General features: G+C 41.6%; 1 protein-coding gene across 2 annotated transcripts in view; it reads left to right on the forward strand.

The window, feature by feature from the left end:
* MCC (MCC regulator of WNT signaling pathway) overlaps positions 1-13,836 on the forward strand; it is a gene marked incomplete at its 5' end in the record, with an annotated part of 212,163 nt that extends 198,327 nt beyond the window's left edge. For both annotated transcript variants that reach the window (XM_082498053.1, XM_082498054.1), the window contains 3 exons: positions 499-596; positions 11,930-12,052; positions 12,950-13,836. In XM_082498053.1, the coding sequence (XP_082354179.1) occupies positions 499-596; positions 11,930-12,052; positions 12,950-13,130 (402 nt within the window). In that variant the 3' untranslated portion in view covers positions 13,131-13,836. The remainder of the gene's footprint in view (positions 1-498; positions 597-11,929; positions 12,053-12,949) is intronic.
* Positions 13,837-21,089: the final 7,253 nt, after the last annotated feature.

Below are 21,089 nucleotides of genomic sequence, written 5' to 3' on the forward strand. Positions count from 1 at the left end.
GTATAAAGCAAAATAAACAGATTTCTGCTTTTCCATTAATAATTTGCATGAAGAAATAGTTCTACCTAGAAAAACTTTAGTCCTGTTTGTTTGGTGCTGTGTCTCCAGAAAACCTCAGTGATATGTTTGAAAACAAAGTCTGGAGCTAGTGTATAACTGTGTCTTTCTTTTGTTTCTGGCAAAGCATCATCTGAATTGTTTGATCCAGTGCTTCTTTGTTTCAAGTGCATTGTCAAAAGTAATATAAGGCACCAGCAGTTAGGCACACTATAGCAGAATTCTGCAAATCGGTGAGCTGTGGTGGTTTAGGAAACATTTAGGATTTGTGAAGTGTTAATTTGTTAGTCCATTTCTTGGTATGTTGATACACTGCCATGCTGTTGTGACATTGTGATGTTTATTTCACATCCATTTTAAAAGTAGCTGCGAACTAAGGGGTTTTCAGTTTTCCCATTAAGATGGCAACTTCAAATCAAATGGCCTTTCCTCATTTCTCAGGAATGCAGTGATGGCACCACAACACCGTTAGCACTAGCTGAGCTGAGACCGTACAACGAGAGTGAACTGACTGCTGAACTGACAAACGCACTCCGGCGGTAAGCAGCTTCCTTCCCCAGAGACACGACTTGTTCTGTAGGTCCAGGGAGAGGTTTCGTTCTGAGCCTTCGCTCTTACCCTCAAGTGATTTTAAGAGTGAACGCAGATTTTTCCTGTGGGAAGCAAAAGGATTGAAGTTCTTCTAACCTTCCCCTCTCTTTTGCTGTTGTTCTTCAGCTGATGGAAGTCCTTACATGGTGCTCAGCCCCATTGTCCTTGAGATTCTCTAAAATTCAGATTAACTTAATCCCTAAGAAACCCTCAAAACGTCAGGAATGTCCATATTCAGACAAGAATATGAGACACAAAACAGTGACGTGACTTGCTTGAGGGTGTGCAGAAAACCTTTAGTGAAGACAGGATTTGAAGTGTGATCTTCGGTTAAGAAGGTTTGTCACAAATTAGAACTTGGGTAGGAGTTACGAGAGTGGGAATGGCAGTGATTTTGATGACTCAGATTCTGCTTTTGCCTCCTGAGTATGTAAGTAGAGCCACAGTACAATTACGAATGACATTGTTGTGAGAAGCATTAGTTTTCCAACGAGAGAGAAAATTGATGTCTTGACAAACTGCTTTTATCAACAGCCAGGTTTTAAGCCAAAGCTTTCAGTACAGTTATACATTAACTAGATACTTGTTTGTGCAGCAGTTTTCACTGCACCAGCTGTGTGGTAAAATTCATGACAAAGATACTGTTTCGATAGTTGTTTCAGTACTTGTTCTGCCTTTTCTAAGACATGGCTACCTAATATCTAATCTGGTTATTGTATTTAGAACCTGTCCAAAATACTACTAACAATTTTGGCTGGGAAGAGTGTGTTTTCCTTTTTTAGTGTTCACACGCTCTTTAATAGTGGAATGTCCTCTCAGGCAGCTGTGGTGTCTCATTCCTGAAGTGCTTTCTTCATAGGTGCAACTTGTAGTGTGCCTAGGGACACTTAAGTCTGAAAGGCATTATGTAAAAATGTAAGATCGTTACCACTGCAGAATCAATACATCTCATACCATTTGCTTAATAGTCTGGCAGTTGCTGAGTATTTAGTTTGCTTGATGCAGGAAACAAAATTCTGTGGTTAAAATAATGAAAACTGTCATTTGTGTGTGGGCGGATAAAACCCATCAACAAATTCATTTGCATAAACATTCCATAGAGCCGTTGGCCTCCCCCATGCCCCCCACATTCCAGTCCCAGTGTGAGCAGCTCCACTGGCATTTTCTGTCTTCATTCAAGCTTCAGCTTTTTCCTGTTCTTGTTATTTGCTCCTGGATTTCAAGAAGATGCCAGTGACCTTAAGTTAGCGGAGGCTTGAGTACAGTCATGAAATGTGGTTTGCTGACAACACAGAGAAAAAAAAAATGCTTTATCTACTAGGCCTTAAGTTGATTAGCATGGATTTCCAGCCAGGGGCCTAGCAAGTACAGTTTGTCAGGCAGAAATGGGGAAGAAAAATAATCGGATTAAACTATACATAAATTTTGGAGTGAAGACTCTCTGTGTAATGGAAATACAACTGTACTAAATGTGATTGCTACTGCCAGTGGGGTTCAGGCACAGTTCTCGCGAGCTGTGTGGAGAGGGTATTTTTCTCCCTAATCAGTGTGGCAGCCAAATCAGGCTGAATGCTTAGCTTCCTTATCCTGAAGTCTTCTCTCTGAAAGTCGGTAGAAGGTCTGCCTAGCACATGGAGAAAGCTTCCAGCAACCTGTTTAGCCCCAGCTATGCTAAAACATACCAGCGCTTCCTAACTGCTACCCTGGATAGATGGAGCCTGAGACTGGACAATGAAATTTATGCCATCATGGATCCACAAAAGAGTTTTAAAAATAATCAAAGAGTGTTTTCTTCTCTGCAAGTGCTGCAACACTGCAGAGTGGTCTGAAGTGACCGTGATATCTTTTGGGACAAAGTGGATTTAACTCTTTGCACTTAGCGTGTGCCGATGCCTCAGTGTTCTTCCCTCTCGTATGGGAAAACAAGTGCTGGCACTGCGTGTGAACCAGGAGAGATCCTGGTGGCTCCCCCTAGCACCGTCCTCACCCACCAAAGAAGTAGGACCAGAATGCAAAATAAAAAATATTTTGGCTGGTGACTGTGTTTGCTGGGGAGCAGGAAGGAGGTGTGAAACGAGTGAATATTGTGCACTGAATCTGTGGTCTAGAGGCAATATTTAAATGCCAATGTCCAGGAGTATTTCAGTGCTAGTTGCACTTTGTGTGCACATCCAGCAATTGAACCTATCTGTTGTTACTCCAGGCAGTAGGTACTGGTGCAAGGGACAGGGACAGCAGCCACAAGGATAGAGGCAAAAATCCGTTTTCTTTCGAGCCTTTCTGTTTTGTCAGAGAATGTGATATCCATCAGCAGCCCTGCTTTCTGCCCCCTCTCCATCCTGTCTTCACAGAGACGAAAGCCCTGGCAGCTCCCTCCTCTGCTGCTTTCCCATTCTGTCCTTCTGTTGCTGCAGAACTGTCAGGTTCTTTTCAGTTAATTGAAATAGAGTGAAACTCAAATAAAACAGCAGGACACAGTTACGGTTTGGATTTTGGTGTGGTTTGGAAGCATTTATTTGTTCATAGTCTGCAAACAGCTTTGCAGCAGAACAGTTTCATTCACAGAGGTAGCCTATCTTCTCTCTGCAGATGTGGATTTTCTCATAAATCTGGAATCCAGGGGCGTGTTGTGAAGCTCCCCAAGTTGTCATTGGTAGTATCCATCAGCAGAAATTCAAGGCAGGAGCAATTATTTATTTGTTGTTCCATAACATTTTTGTTGTAGTAGGACTCAGCATTTCCCGTAGCAGTGTTCAGCATTAAAACCCATCTTATGAGCTTTCCAAAGAAATCGCTTTTCTTTTCCATGATCACTATGCTAACTAGTAGAAATGTAAATCGTCTGCAAGTTCCATGTTGTAACAGTTACATGTAGGTTACCAAATTTCTGGTATTGCAGGCTAAGGCCACTAATTTAGAGACATGTCCTGTTCCAGCCAAGCATACTTTCCGCCAGAATCTTCAGCAATTTTGTTTTCCCGTCTCTCCTTTCTTGATGGAATGTTTCAATGGACTTGAAGCCTCTTGAGTTTTTTTCTTGAGTTTGACACATCCATAAATGAGCTTATTGGCAGGAAATGTTTATTCTTGGGAAGGCAAAAATGTATTCCCAGCAGCCTCACGGCCTGGCACCAGCACCTCGGTGAGTGTGCCAGAGGCCGGTTTTATGAGAGAGGGTCTGGTTGAATACCCTAAAGTCGGGCACATTACAGTCTCTGAGGGAGAACTTAAAATGACATCTTCCTTGCCGGTGTGTTCTGCTCTGCTGTGGCAGGGGAAGGAAGTGCTGTGGATGACTCATATGAGTTTATAACTTAGTAGGTACATACCAGGTTATAAATGTGTTAGTGATGGCAGGAAGGAGGCAGCAAGAAGAATTCCAGATAGGAAACTTTTTGCTTTAGCAGGGTGATAATAATGGTGATACAAGTAATCTTTTCTTTTTTTTTCTGCTAAGTTCTTTCATTCCATGAAACGTGGCCAAGCTGGCAAGACTGAAACTGCTCCCTCTCCCCAGGCCTTATTAGAAATGCTTTGATTGCTGAGGTCCTCCTGCAGTCTCTTCTTGTATTTCCAGTTGCTGATAGCTTTTCTGTCTGCATAGGGTTGTGTTTTGTGTATGTATTTAGTGAATCCTTTATAAGCATTAAAATACTTGGGCAGGAGGGATCTGACAATACTAGATAAAGGGCCATGGCAGACAAAGCACTTTGTAACTAGACTGACTGTTCAGACCTCAGCTGGGTCATCAGTTGGCACAAAATTATGATCTCTGATGGCTCTGCAGGGTTATATGACTTGTGTCAGTCTAGACATATTTCAGTTTCTGCCTCACGAAAGGATGACTTTCCATCTGGCAACACAACAAAGACGCTATATATTTACCATGTCTGATGACTTTTGAACTGAGAGATAACCTAGTAAGTGATGCTACTAACTGGGAAGTCTCCATGGAGAGGGAAAAGGGTGGTAATCAGTAGGACTGGGAAACGGTTATTTTTCTTTTAACAAAAAGTATATTCTGCACAGAGCTATGGTCCTGCCCCTCTGGAATTGGAAACTGCAGGTATTTCTGGTAGGACATAGAAAATTCATCCTATTGCAATAGCTTCTGTGTGTCTATTGAGACACTGGTTTTTGTTCTTTGCAGTGTTAGGTCCTTATGCCTGTCCAAAGACCACCACAACCCTGTGTAGTGCCAAACTTCTTGTTTTGAGACAGAGGCCATTTCAACAGAAAGCTGTGCCAAGGCATGGCCGTGACTATTTCCTGACACAATGTCAGCCAGAGATAAATCAAACCACCTTCCTTTGTTTTAAACTTCTACAAACTTCATGTGACAGAATCTCAGCTGGGAGTGTTTTCAAGGGCCGCCCTTATTTTCATGACAGCAGGATCCAAGAGTAGGCAGAAGCATCTCTGAAATCCAGGCCTATCTTGACCATCAGTAAGGCTAAGTCTTGGAAATGAGGAGAGAAACGCCTAAAACACATCGTATTGTAATGAATCAGATTAAAAGTGGGTCTTAAGAATTGAATCAGTAAAATCCTCTTTCTGTTTGGCCAAAGTACAGGATGAACATACAGTGAATAAAAGTGGGGGGGCAGAGGCAGGGGTTGGTATTCAGGAGCTACTGATGAGTTTTTCCAGTGTGTTGTTGACTGCCTTTTTGTCAGTTACATTTTCTTATTTCTGCTCTCTCATTACCACGTCCATTAAATGGGGAGATCTGCAACTCTGAGACGTTTGTAAGCCAGAGACTGGCATGGATTGCAGCCATTGCAAATTTCAGGGATCTCTGTCTTTTTTATGACTGTGCAGTCGCCTGCTGTGGTTTCCCTTGGCTGCCTGAGGGGTTCAGGAGGCATGGCCTGTTCCTGGAAATCCCCCCAGAGAGCCCCACTGAGAGAAACCTTCTCATAAGAAGAGAAATGACTCATGGTGATACAAAGGACAGATTCCTCAGAAGCGCCTTGGGTAGCTATTTTTTCTACATGCATCGCAGATAACCGTCATTTTTCTTTTTCTCTATTTTCGATGTGGAATAAGTAGTTCTCCTTACCACTGCATGGTTATCTGAACTGCTGAGCTGCTGTGCGCTTGGATATAATCACCACAGGGAGCTCCAAATAGCTCCAGGTCTGGAGAGCTTCCAAGCTGGGCTGGCAAAGCTGGGTGGGAGGTTTGAGCAGCGAGCGCGGTGCTGCCTCCCTCCAGCAGGCATGTTCTCCCTTTTTGCTGCTACTTGGTTGTTTCCAGGACCACACCTGGTCTGCCTCCCCACTGCCGGCGTGTAACACATGCCTGTGGTACCGTCTGGTTTTTGAGATCTGCTCTAAGCATCTGTCAATCGGAAAAAAAAAAAAAAAGAGAAGTGCGGTATCTTACACCAGCAACATGTTTTTTAAGGTGCTCTCCATCTTCTCTGTGATCAGGAAAGGCTACCTTTGCACGGGTAGGCGGCAGCACGGGTGTCCTCAAGCCCACTGGGGCCTGAGGAGGTGAGATGGGAAGACATAGCATTTTGAAGAGGGCGATTTTAAGACTGTTTTGGCATTTGTCTAGTGTTGGTTTGTTGCCTCTTAAAAAAATTCTATTACATATTAGTTGTTTTGCACAGCAGGCCAACCCAGACGAGTGAGGCAGGCACGCATTCGAATTGGCTTGGGGGTTCTGCATGCCAGTCTGACGTAAGATGTTAGTTTAAACTGCTGATGAAAAGAGAATTTATCTGCATTCCTTTAAAACGTCCAGCTGTTATCTCTTGAGAGGAGAGGAGTCAGATGCCTAGAAAAAACAATCATGTGTCGCCCTGTTCAGCTGGAACTGGAAGAGGCAGAGAAGGGGAGTGAGGGAACACGCCAGGCTTAAAACAACAGGAGGCTGTTAGGGAAGGCACTAGGACCCACGTGTGGGGTGGAAGGTGTGTGCCTCCCCTTCAAAGTGGGGACCATGAAGAAAGCCAGGGGCCATGCAGGAGGTGCTTCTCCTCCCTCCCCTTCCCTCCCCTCCCCTCCCCAAACCCCACATGCCTGGAGGCTGGCCAGCCTGCATGGGCACCTATGGCCAGGAAACCTCAGGTCTGTGCCCTGCTGGGCTGGCCGCCTGGCTGCTGCCTCAGGGTATGTGAAGCTCAGGAGTAGATGCTGAGCTGAAGGTAATGGTGCCGCTCCGACCTGGGAGCCAGAATTTGAAGTGGTCTGCTTGTAGCAAGCAATGCTGCCCAGTGGGTAAAAGGACGTTCCCAAGGATGGCAAGGCATAGGATGGTCAGGCCCCAAAAGCCCCCGGCTCCTCTGCCCAGCTGTGGGAAACTTTCTCGCCTCCTGGTTTGGGGAGAGCTCATTACACCTCCTCTCTGCTGAGGACCTGGCAAGAGCTGTGGGTGCTGTTGACCCCCGGGCAGCGGGACGATGGCTTGTGCTTTCACAGGAGGGGGAGTTAGCTGGGTGCGCTCCAAGCCAGAGGCAGAAAAATCAACTTTCTGCATGCCAGGGAAGAGCAGCTTTCCTGTTTGCAGCATGGGGGAATTCTCGATGAAATGAGCAAGGGCAGGAAAATCCGCCTGGGAAGGCTTCTGGCATACGAAACTTGGACATGTCTGGAACAGCCCAGACAGGAGGGAAAATATAAGGTGTGCAAGATCTTGCTTACATTATTCTGGGCCAAACGTGGTGTCATTGTGCAGAGGCCAAATTGACAGAAACTGCAGAAATGTGCCCAATGTTGTGTAGTTTCCTTTACAGCTCTGGCAGAATTCCCTGCTCTCTGCAGCGGCAGCCCTGAAACCAGAGCAAATGTTCGGTCCTGTCCAGATCACCTTCGTATTCAAACCATCCTGCAAGTCTGAAACAAAAAGCCCTCGAAAAACCACTTAGCAGCTGCCCACTGAGTCTTTTGATTGTGAAAATACAAAACAAAAGTCTTTGTTACGAGCACATCAGGCATTTCACTGGAAGTAGTGTTTCTAGCGGATGTTGGAGTGGGCTGTAGGCCTCCGAATACTCTTATTCTGAGCTTTTCTGTGGAAAGGGAGCAGTCGGGGATTTCCCCAGCTGACTTCTTGAGTGGCCTGCAGCAGAGAGTCCTTGTGTTGGAAGTGAGCTGTGCCCTCAGATCATCAGCTTGTTCCCTCTTCTGGGAAGACACGCGCATTTTCCCTGTGCATATGGGTGCGGCGGCTGTTTCTGCTGCCTCTGCGGCGGCAGGAGCTGGTTGGAAGAGGACCTGTTGGGAGCAAAAGCTGCACTGACTTCTGTGGTCCAGTTAACTTCTGACTTGGGGGCTCACAGAAATTGTGTTCTCTGAAAAATACTTGCTTCTCCTTTCCTTGTCCCATCAAAATACGTGCTTAAATGCTCTCTCAGGATCCGTACTGGTCCATATTGCAGCCCTGAGACACGACATCAGTGTGAGTTTCACCTGTAAGCTTCTGTGTGAGTTTGCTCTTCAGGCTCTGGAAGACTGTCTGGCAGCAGAAGGCTGTGCCACAGCCATCTGGAGATCCCTGTTGAGAGGGTGTTTGTATGGTTGTCACATCAAACACAGTTCCATCCCTGGTCTGCAGCTTTGACATGTTCTCATCCTGGAAAAATACTGCTTATGACTGGGACTATTGTTTTAAAATATTCTGTCTTATTAAGCCTGTAGTGGCTGATTCTTCATATCCCGCTGATTTATAATAGCAATCAGGAAAGTGAAGTGGTGCTAGAAGTCCCATAAAGACAGCTAACCCTGGAATGCATTAAAGGAATACAAATAGCACCTCAAGATTCATTACCACACCCGTTCACTGCCCAACTAAGCAATCAGTTTTGGAGAGACACAAACAAGGAAAATTCTTTCTGTCCAAACTGAGGTAATGAGTGATAGAAATGGAGAGCAGTGGGAAGAATTACCATCATGAGGCACGAGAATTTTATGAAGGGATAGAGCCTTTGCTGGCCAGTTAGTAAGGGGCAGGTTGAGGTCTCTCATCTGCTACCAAAATAGAAGGTGCGGCACTCCAGGGAAAATCTTACATGTTTTTTGCATGTAGTAGTCATTAACCAAGTATATATGCATCTCCATTTCCCAGACTAAAACAAGGTATTTACTGTGCCTTTACTGTTGCTACTACGTCTGTCTACTCAGCTGTTACTTGTTCTGTGAAATGCCTCTTGAAGTAAAGATATTTAGATGGGTATGTTTTAAATTGGGAACAGTAAGTGTAAAATTAGATCCCTGTGTGTTGTTTTTGTAAGATTTTGGGACATTTCAGCACATGCAATCAAACCGCCCATTGCTTTCCATGACATTAAGGTGGGAGTAGGCTCAAGCTAGTGCTGTTTTCACTGACTTCAAGACGTGAAGAGAAGGCAGAAGAACTGTGTGGATCTTGTAAGCTCAGGGAACACGTGTTTCACTGGTATAAATGTAAATTTAAGGCATCTATGGATTTGAAGGATTACCCATTGTTACCTATTTAGCTAGATGGTGCAGAACAAGCATCTGAAAGTTGTTTAACTGGCCTGTGGAGGCCCAGGGTGCTTACCACTCTGTTGGCCCTGTATCTTTGGCAAGCAGCAAGACAAGGATGTTGCAGGCCAAATGTAAAGAAATACCTCTCGTTGTTTAGCTGAGTTCAAATTGAGCATGACTGGTTGAAAGGTGTGAGTGCAAAAACAGGCAAAAGGTGATGTAATAGTTTTATCAGGTAACAGTCACCGTAGCAACCAAACTTTTCCATGCATGACAAGTTCCTCCAAGTCTTTCCACTCTGATTCTTTTCCACGCAGCTTTTGTTACAGCAGGTGTGTTAAGGACTTCAGCTGAAGTGAACTGTGGCTCTACAGGGTTCTTTCCCATGGGACTGTGTGCAGTGTTTTCACAGCTATACCTTTTCCTGTACATAATGTTAAACCAACCTCATGTGATTTTTAGTTTTCTCTCCCTATCCAAATCTGCAAATGTTTATTCCGTTGGACTTGCTGTTCATGCTCAGGCGCAGTGCTGGGCGCAGTGCTGAGCCTTCCCCAGAACCTCTGGTCTGGGGCGTCCTTTGGAGCAGACGAGCACCAGATTTACCCAGCTCTGTTCTGTCATACCAGTAGTGCCACACACACGTTAGATAACAGTCAGGTCTCTACCGGGTCTGATCTTTTCTATTTATCATCTATTGCAAGTAAAAACTGCAATTTTTTTTTCCTGTTTTCTTTGCAGAACACAGATTTTGACTGTAGACTGTGCTGTGCCTTTCCGACTGCTCAGATAGGATATAAAAATTAAAATCTATATTTGGGGTGGATGGCAGTGAGCTTTCAACCACTACGGGGAAAAGATTGTGTAATTTGAAAACTCGTGAGTATGTTACTTCAAGGAAAGGACGCATAAAGAATACTGATGATTCTTCATCAACAAGGCCCCTCTTATGTCCTTTTTAATTTGGCCAGTAAACCAGCGTCTGCAGTGTGTTGGGATAAACTGCTAACTTGGAATATTTCCCCGGCTGACTTTGTGAAAGCCCTTCTGTTGCTGCAGCCGGGCACAGGGGGGACGTGCCACATGTGCTGTCCCTGTCTCTGGTTAGAGAATGCTGCCGTTGGCAGGCCAGCCTCGGAACTGCAGGGTGGTGAGCTGGGCTTCCAGGAGCATCCCGTCGTGGTCTGTGGAGAGTTTTCACGAACTTTGGGGTGTTCATTCCCATGGGGCTCAGTGGGCTTATGGGGCAGCTAGTGGTAGGCTTGTTTTGGAGATGAAATCCAATTTACTCACTTGTCAGCAACAAGGACAGGAGGGGAAGGCAAATCCATGGCAAAGCGGTTCTAGGCAGTGAAGCACAGACAAACGTCTCCATACATGCAAAGTTCCCAAGTTTCAGGTTCGACACTGAAAAATCTGACTTTGTCCCAATTCAGCACAACTCCATGCCATTCTTAGCCCCCTTTATTTATTTTCAAATGTGATGTTTTTTCTCTCTGGGCTGTCTATGCTATGAGGATGGGTCACAGAGAAAGGCTCCCGGGTCTCCACATCAGCACCCTTGCACCAGAGGTGGGACAGTCCCATGCCTGTATAGGAGCAGGCTGTGGGCAGCCATCAGCTCTGCAGCAGTGAAGGAGCACCTGCCTCATGCTACATGCTCACCTGCGCTTGGGAAGTGTTTTTAAAAAGCCAGCTTACACCCTGAGCTGTAATGCTTGGCCCTCCTCAGAACTTCTGCCTTGTTTGCTTTTCCTTTCCCTCATAGAGATATTTGTAACATAAAAACACTGTAACGTACCTTAGTTCCATTTTGGCACACTTCATGTAATTAGGTTTTGGTTCACAATTGGTAAGTTAGTTCCTATATAGGAATTTTAAACCTCACTACTATGGCTTATTTGAGAGAAAAAGAGTACCTCATAGAAGAAAATGCCTGTGCTCTCTCTTCCTCTGTATTTCTTGTGCTTGCCCTTTTCTGTACTCCCCTCTCGTTCTTAACTTCTTCTGTTTCCCACTGCCACATGGACTGGACTTGCTGGCTCCTAAAAAAAACCCTAGTAATCTACTGTAATACAGACTGTAGTACAAATTACTTGGGTAAATTTGAGCCAGTAACTGAAATCAATGGACTTGCTCTGAGGGTGGTGAAACACTGGCAGAGGTTGCCCAGAGAGGTGGTCGATGCCCCATCCCTGGGAACATTCAAGGTCAGGTTGGACAGGGCTCTGAGCAGCCTGATCTAGTTGAAGATGTCCCTGTTCATTGCAGGGGAGGTTGGACTAGGTAACCTTTAAAGGTCCCTTCCAACCCAAACTATTCTATGATTCTCTAGTAATTTCTAAATAAAAAGAAAATTCTTTAGTAAATTACCCTTAATGGCAATCCTGGTATGCTATTTGTAATTAAAATCTCTATATGATTACCATGATGTCTGATTTCCCTTGGTAGTTTTCTTTGCTATCTCATTCAACACACGGTAAGTGGCATGTGCTAGGTATTCTTGAGTTTTTATTTATGTATATTTGTGATTATTTCTTAGTGTGAATACATACAAGACCGTGATCCACCAGAGATGTTTGTTTTCTCTTTTGTCTGCTGCATTGTTCATCCTGTATTCTAAAATGGTGAATATTATAAAAATCAATCTATATCTGTGAAAAAGTTTATTGTAAGGACTACCTCCTGTATTATCCAAGTAGTAGTAAAGAAAATATTTTCAGCCTGTCAACCCAGCACTGGACAACCACTCATGCACTTGCAAGCTGAAGTGTTATTTCTGTTTTGAAAATAGTTTTCCCCTTCCTTTTCTCCTGTTCCAGGGAGAAGAAACTGAAAGCTAGAGTGCAAGAGTTAGTGAGTGCTTTGGAGAGACTCACAAAGAGCAGTGAAATCAGACATCAGCAGTCTGCAGAATTTGTTAATGACCTTAAAAGGGCAAACAGGTAAAGGATCTACCAGCAAATGGATGCACCATTGATTTTTATTATTTTTTTTTCCGTATTCTGGTAATTCACTGTAATCCTCCCCCTACCTTAATGAGCAGTTTCTGGATCCCTGCATTCACACAAGTTGACTCTTTAAGGTTATACTTGGGGGGGGTGGGGGGGAGTTTATAAACGTCCCATGTAGGACACAGAAAACTACATAGCTAAGAACAGAGTAGGGGAAATAGGTTAATCTTAACTGAGTTCCTAGTAAATGCATTATTACTAAAACAAACAAAGCCCTCAATTTAGCCAGATTTATGAATCTGTTATTTTGTTTAAAATGGCTCCGTTTTCTTTGGCTCCAGTCTCTTGTGGTGCAGAGCTGTACCCATCTCAAGCCTTCCTACTGAGTCAAGGTGGAGGCACAGAAGATACTTAGCAGTTGACAAATTAGCAGAAGAGGCCATCCTCTGAAGATAGCTGTTACTTTTTAAAATGGAATATGCAAAATCAGTGCTGGATTTTGTAAGCAGATTCTGGCCATGCAATGTTTTTTTAAATCATTACATGTTTAATGTTGTGGTATCCTGATTCACAAACAGTGCTCTTGCGCGGTCATCAGCGGCCACTAGCTGGCTCTTTATACCACATTTAAAAATGCTTTCAGTAACCAGTTTACTGGTAAAGGTGTGTACTTGCCTACAAAAAGATACAGCGATTAGCATTGATCTGGGTTTGGGCCAATAAGGTATGGATCTAATACATTTTAAAGTACTAGTAAATTTTAGGAAGAGGATGAGTACCCAGACTTTGGAGTTCGCTGAAGGTGGGGCTTTGGGGTGGATTTTTTGTAGCACTTGCTATGAACAAGACTTTTTCGAATTACCTTGTGTTGCCTTGTATTTCTAACAGCAACTTGGTAGCAGCTTATGAAAAGGCAAAGAAAAAGCATCAAAATAAGCTGAAGAAACTGGAATCACAAATGATGGCCATGGTGGAGAGACATGAAACACAAGTAAGGATGCTCAAACAAAGAATAGCTTTACTAGAAGAAGAAAACTCCAGACCACACACCAATGAAACTTCACTTTAAATGCATCCCTTTCAAAGATGCTTAGTGCCATTACAAATGTCTTTCTTTCAGAGGCTGACTTTTAGGTAGCTTCAAATGCTAAAAGCTCTGACTGTCAACACTGACACACTTAAGCACCTTCTCTGGGATCCCAGAGAGGTGCCATGGGGATAATATAAGTGTTAACCTTAAGGACTGTTTCATAATGTAAAATGGCAGTGCCTGAATTATCATGCTATAATTATGTACGTTGTCTGTGTGTGTCATTATGTCTATATTCATACAGCTTCTCTTCCATTTTATGTATGTCTCATGCGTGACAGTGTCACATAGCAAAATAATTCAAGTTAGGAGGTTTTAATTTGGGCAGTTTGGAGGTAATTTGAGAGTGTTCCCAATCCTTGAGCTCACTCTGCACACAACTGTGTATTGTACCCTCAAGACTTGCTGCTGTCGTTAAATCAACTAAATGTGCAGCTGCAGAACGGGGAGATGACAGGCTGGCTTGCTTTTTTGCACCATACTTGCAGTACTGTTGCTCATAGGGCAGATCAGGTAGGAAAACTCCTGTTGGGGAAAGAAAAAACCAAGAAAGTCTAGTTGCATCTCTAAAAAGCTATGATAATGGTGTATTTCTTACAGTTTGTACGAGGACTCAAGACTGTGAGTTTCACCATGCCAGATGATAGATAGTCTGTGCCAAGGTTGGGTAAGAAATTATAGGAGACTTCCTGGTATTTATATTGCATGGTGTTTGCAACTATTTTGTGAAACAGTTGGGTTTTTTTTGTTTAATACATTATGGCCAAGGTTTTCTTTAAGAAGCTGGGACATTTTTGTCAGGTGTGTAGTGCTTATTATGGCTTTCTGTGATCAAGAGGTAGAATGTCTTCTTTTTATACCTGTTTTGACCAAAAAAGGTACTTACTAGGAATGTACCTGTTTAATATTTAATAGGCACAAAAAAACTATAAAAGCATAGGTGTATGGATATACAGCCACAAACAGAATGTGAATGGTGAAGTCTTTATACAGCTTCTTAGGTTAGTTTTTGTTATTGCTAACATTCTCTTCTTTTGTTTATGTCACATCATGTTACTGTGTTATCAAGCTGACTGAAATGAAAATGTTGGCCTATTATGGTTATTAACATTAAGCAAAGCATGGGGATCCGGTTAATTTCTCTGGAGAGCAAAATACAGAAGTCTACCATAAAACCTGCTTCATTCAGAATTTGCTTCTTTTTGACCAAGTATGTAAAACAGCTGCTGTGTTTGTTTTAACATGCCAAAGTAGAGTCCATTGACTTCATTAGCCTGTTATGGTGTTACAGCTGTACTTTGTATTTTTGAATGAATTTGATTTCAGGAGTTGTCTCTCCTTTTTGCTTTACATGTTGAGTTGCACCTCAAGTTTTATTAGTGTATTTAGAATTATGATAACTTCTCTCATTTATTCCTCTAATTTCTAGTATTAAGGAGATATTTTTTAGACGACTTGAACTGGTTTTGTCTACTCTTGGGTTAGGCCAGGCAGCCAAAATAGCTGTGGGAATTTGTGTTCAGAATATGGCATTATTGCTACGTCTTAGTTACACCTGAAACTGTTAGCAGTTGGTGTTTGTGACATCTCATTACTGTAGCTGCTGTTTTCTTGTTTTCCTACTTCTCTACAGTCTGATACATCAGCTACAAAGCCAACATCATACATGATTGCTTGCAATAGCAATAGCAGAAACAATGCTGATTTCAAAATTAGTCATAATGCCCTGGGATTGGTTTTGATCAGTCCTCTTTCTCAAGATAATTGCACTTCTGAATTTATAATGCAAATGGCAATTTTTGCAAGCCAGTCTGTTAAGGGAGCAAACACATTGATTTCTTACTGCCTTTATGGTTTTGCTAAGTATCTGGTTAAGGTGTTTCCCTTTCTTGGCCAAGGCATTTCCCACCAGTAGGAATGTTGGGCTTTGCCATAAACTTCAGTGGCAGTTGATCACACTTGTTTCTGAAGAAAAACAAAGAAAGAGAATTATCCACTGTAGCAAAAATGCAGTTACAGTTTTGTCTTCTAGCACCTGAAACACCCACATAACTTCAGGTCATTTCAGACTGTCCATGTGAAATACCTTTGACTTACGGTGACTAGAAACCACTGCTGCACTGGATTTCCTCTTAAGCTCATTTTTTTTTCCTATTTCTTGATGGCTTGAGAAGCTGTTAAAGATAATACAATGAAGCTTAAAGCATTTTAATTGAAACCTGTCTTTAAAGGGAAGATACAAATTAAGAAAGCATAAAATGCACCTAGGTTTTAAGGCATTAAAAGCTGCAGTGTTCCTTGGTGCCTTTCTCAGGCCTAATGATTTGCTGATTCTGCATAAACTGAATGTTGTTTTACCACATTTAGAATCATAGAATTGCTGAGGTTGGAAGGGACCTTTAAGATCATCAAGTCCAACCATTAAACTACCCTGACAAAACCCACTTCTAAACCGTGTCCCTAAGTACGACATCGACCCTTTTTTTAAAGGCCTCCAGGGATGGTGAATCCACCACCTCCCTGGGCAGCCTATTCCAATGTTTAATAACCCTTTCAGTGAAAAAGCATTTCCTAATATTCAATCTAAAACTCTCCTGACATAACTTGAACCCATTTCCTCTTGTCCTGTCACTTGTCACCAGGGAGAAGAGATCAGCCCCCACCTCTCTACAACCTCCTTTCAGGTAGTTGTAGAGAGTGATAAGGTCTCCCCTCGGCCTCCTCTTCTCCAGGCTAAACAGCCCCAGTTCCCTCAGTCGTTCCTCATAAGACTTGTCCTCCAGACCCCTCACCAGCTTTGCGGCCCTTCTCTAGACACAGGGGGATGATCACTTCCCTAGTCCGGCTCACCACACTATTCCTGATACAGACCAGGATGCTGTTGGCCTTCTTGGCCACCTGGGCACACTGCTGGCTCATATTCAGCTGGCTGTCCACCAACACCCCCAGGTCCTTTTCTGCTGGGCAGCTTTCGAGCCACTTCACCCCAATCCTGTAGTGCTGCCATGGGGTTGTTGTGACCCATGTGCAGGACCCGGCACTTGGCCTTGTTGAACCTCATACCATTTACTACATGTCTTCCCTGCCAGCTCTGCTCTAAAAGTGTTTTACAATAAATTGTAAATTATCAGTAAATGTAAGCCACTCCCCCTTTTTTCCGATAGGGCTGAGATGAAAAAGCAAGACTGGTATCACACAGCCTCAGCAGTAGCTATAGTTTGCCAGACCACCAGTTATTTTACCTAAGCAGGCAGCTACTGCTTCGTTTGTTGGCATACTGGAAAAGGCCAATAGGGAAGTGGTGAAAGGTTTACTGTTACTGTGAAAACTGTTTAATATTAACAATTAGCTGCCATTCCACTGTACCTGTTCAAATGGCACCGACCCTGAGAATAAATGCCAAAACACTAATTCCTTTTATGCAACTTTGAAATACCAGCACAACAGCCTATAGACAAGTATGCAAATCACCTTGAGTCACAGCAGCCTAACTCACTTAACACTTATTGCAGAAATACTACATTTGCAAAGCAAGAAACATAGGTGGTTTTTGCCAACAGAACCTGTTGTTCATTCATTAATCAATCTTAGGGTGTTTTTTTTGATTTTCGAAGTCACCAGAGTGCATGAAACTTTGTATTTCACAGTGTGTTCAGAGAAAAAAAAAAAAAAAAGTACTTCTAATTAAATGTATAAATCTTCACCAGCTTGAATGTACTGGTAGCTATTGCAAAGCACATGTGACTAAGTTTGCATTAATGTCAGTATTGTTCTACTAGTTTTATTAGGATTTTTCTCCTCCTCCTTTAATACTGTACCATACCTTGTACTTATAGAAACTTCTCACTTTACTGAATTAGCTTTAATGTGTTGCTGCTTTTTAGTTTTCTAGCGGCTGTAAAATAGCTATTTTGTGTTTATTTGATATAGAATTGTAAAAACTGCATTTATTTATACAGAGACATTTATAATACTTATTTTACAAATGTTCTTATATTCTGAATAAATTTCTAATGCTGTTTCTTTGCCTCGGCGATTGCTTTACCATACCTTGTCATCTTACTGCTAAATGAGTCTGCTTAAGGATACCACAAAGACTTTCTCCAAGATGGTGTGACACTTCATGTCCCTATTACGGGAACCTTCCTGACAAAAGTTGGCAAGAACTCACTGGAGACCCGATCAGAGGTCAAGAACATTACTACTTGCCACAAACTCTCTACAGCTTCAATGAACACTTCAGAGAAGTGGAAGGGGACATGTGAAACCTTTTCCACACATCCAGTTCTTTTAATAACAAGTTTATGGACAAAAAAAAAAAAAAAAAAAAAAAAAAAAAAATCACTATTTCATAAATACTTTAAAAGCAGTGACTGAAATTCATTTCTCCAGTACATCTAATACCTTTTAAAAAATTTTTTTTTTTTTTTGCTTTCACTTGCGTTCGATGGGCCCCTCATCCACCTTTACAATTGGCTTTAAAAAAATAGTACTTCTTTTCCTAGCAATATATATAATCAGTGCTGCTGATTATATTTATAGGCAACATTTAAACATCCCACATTGAAAGAATAACCTGTACCAGCAGCACAGGCTTTACACTTCACACTGATCAGCAATGCTTATATTCATACTAGGTACTTCAGCAAGTTTATGTATAAAGTCATTTAATTGTGCAGAGAAAAATTACAGTATAGAAGAAAATGTCAATTTAGTCTTAGCCTCTTAAATGGTGTGCTTCAGTTTCTGAATCGGTGAACAACAAATAAAATCACAACCATCAGTACAACAGATGTTATAGGTAGTTACAGATTTTATTTACTAAAACTGAAGAGCTGACTAATGCAAACTTTCTTCAAGATAACATAATGGAAATTTAATAAAATCTGTAATTGTACATGGTTTTAACCCTATTAGCTGTACATACTTTCTACTTAAACAGCACTGATATGCCACTTCCATACCAGTGAGGAAAACAGATCAAGTTCTTGAGCTTTAAACAAACAGGAGGAAGACATAACCCTTCATGCATGAACCATATAATAAAACACTGGCTCCCTATTTTCTGCAAGGCATGCAATGCTGCACAGAAAAATGTTATCTTTGGGCAGCAACATTTGAGTCAGCCTGGGTCCTGGAACACATACAGCAATCTAGCATTATACCACAATTGATGAACAAAACCCCACCTTCTTCTGTGGAGTCTGTTTAGCTTTTTAATGTTAAAGTGCCTTGCAAACCCAGCTAAACTGCTTCTCTGGGCTGAAGGACAGCTTCCACATACTGCAGTGCCATGCAGACATAATAAAGTTACTCAAGGATCCTGTTTCAATATAGGCTTGAGAAGTATTTGCTGAGAGCTCTTAATCATGCAGTTTTGCATACTTTTCCTGCGTAACAAAAACATTTACCCAACCAGTAAGATAAAGATGGTTCATCTCCCTAGTTTAGTAATTTGGCTCAAACGTGCTTTAACAATTTGCAAAGTTTTTCTCACAGAGGGAAGTGTGTTGTAGAGAACTGAGTTTTCAGGATCTATATTCTTAAAAAGCTATAAATGCCTTGTTTTAAAATGATTAATGCTCCATGAGCTGTAATCATTTTCTTAAAGGCACTGAACTGTAACCCATAATGGAAACTGGGTGCTAGTTCTTCTGATCAACAATAGAAATTATTAACAATGACATGAAGTGTTTTCAGTAAATTTCACAGTGGACCTATTCCAATTTAAACATTCTGTACCCCATGAAATTTTGATAATTACTTAAAAGCAACCTTGCTTTCTTGCACGTATGGAGGGAGGAATTAAAGACACTCTTACCTCCTTCCCAGAAGTATCCCAGAGCTGAGAACAATTTAAAGATATGGGTTACTGTAAAGCTGAATCTATACAACAAGTTAAGTCTAGCTTAACCTTAACATTTTGAGTGAAAAGACAAGTGAAAACCCAAGCATTTAATTTTAATGTACTACTACTACTCCAGAATACTTCTTCTTGTATGATCTTGAATATGTCCAATGTAATTGCTATGTATGTTGTCTTCCTTTTAAGTTTACAATCTACTTGAAACAGTGAAATGCACACACAGCATAAATCTTACTGCATTGATCAGTGCTTATGTACAGGATTAAGAACAGTGCAAATACTAGCATTTAGCCTACTTTCATTCTTGAACTACACTATTGCTATAAATGCCTAAGAACAAAAACCTATTATGCCAGAGTAGAGACATTTCCAAGCCTAATTTACTGTAAAAGCACCTTCAGTTAGTTCGTAGAAATTTACCCTATCTTAAATAATTTTGGTTGCTTCAAAAGCTGAAACATCGTAATAACAAAAACAATCTGAAATTATGAAGTCATGTATAAGCACCAGATTATTTAACATTTACAGTTCAAGACTTAATTTCTGTAAATAAGCTCATTTAGGTCACCGAGAGAGGCTATTCTACCAGTTCTCAATAATTTTGAGCTTCCTAACACTTTTAGAGTATAACCTCCTAATTTAAAAGATGAAGGCACCCGACTTTACCTCTGAAAAAACTCTGTTGCTCAGAACTTAGAAAAAACAGATAGCTGACCCAACAACTGGACAGCCAGTCACCCATGGAGCAGCAATGCCGTCTTGCACCACTGGATATTAGAGCTTGGATTCTTAATGTGGACTCTTGCTCCTCACACCAGAATGACAGGAGCGCTGCTATAAACTGCAAATCAACAAAAGCAACTCTACTACAGTAAGTAAAAGTTTGAAAAACAGAAAATTTTGTATCTGAAATTACAATCGGAGAGCAAGTCTGTGAGGAATAGCCAGACCCAAAGCCTGCCTATTTTTTAAAAGGAACTGTTACATTTATAACAGCCACAGGCAGGTGAAGGAAAAATACAGTAAGAATTGTGCTCAAATCACCAAATTAAATGAGAAAGGTTGGAGCACAGCACAGAAGCCTGGAACAGTGACTAGGCCCAACATTTTACTAGAAACTATTTATGCAAGTTTGGTCTAAAGAATTTACATTGTGTTAAAAAAATACTTTTGATTGTACAATAAATAAAGCTATTTCCCCTCTTCTTCCCAGTACCACTGTTTCCAGACTTCAAACTATGTAAGACATGGCTACTTTCAAAAACACACATGTACATCGAGGAGTTGGAAGTTAATTTCATTTCAGCACAGAACATACGTCATTCGATTATGCAGATCACTCTTCAGTCTGAGTTCAAAGTTTAGAGCATTCGGTGAAGGAGAGATGCTAAAAATCTCACACTAAAGCAGCAAGTTGATGTAGTACTAGAAACTGCAAAGTAGTACTAGATTCCCAGCACCCACACATTTGTAGGTTTTTTTTGTTAAATGTTTGCTTATTCCATGAGTTCTTTAATTTCAAGAACACTGAATAGTCATTCATAATCTGAATAACACCTTACAGGCAAGCATTCTCAAATTGAGCAATGATTGTTTTTCAAGTATCTTGACATCAGCTCTCGCGTCTGACATACAGTTACTTGTTTCTCTGTATCTAGCTCCCACAGAATAAAAACTCACAGAACTAAATTCTATATCTCAGTTGTTATTTCTTCACGGTTTTACAGAACATAATGTAAACTGTACTTCTAAACTTAGAAATATACTTAATTATAAAAGGATGGTGAAATAACATAAACAAGAGTAAACAATTAAAAGTATTCACAGTGCAGGGCATGATGGAACCCATAAGGTAGATCACATGCCACCACACTTTCATTGTTTTAGAAACCTTACTGAGAAAGCAGAAAGCAATGCTACTACAAGAAACAGTACCCTTATACAAAGAAGTTATTGCATATTTATCACATTTATTTGCAACTCACATTAAGGCTAGATTTACTAAAATCATGACAGATGTCTAAGCCCCACTCTGGGTTGCTTAATGAAGCAACCAATGTCTCCTATGACCC

Source organism: Vanellus vanellus, assembly GCF_965231255.1.
Source record: "Vanellus vanellus genome assembly, chromosome: Z".
NCBI classification, from domain to species: domain Eukaryota; kingdom Metazoa; phylum Chordata; class Aves; order Charadriiformes; family Charadriidae; genus Vanellus; species Vanellus vanellus.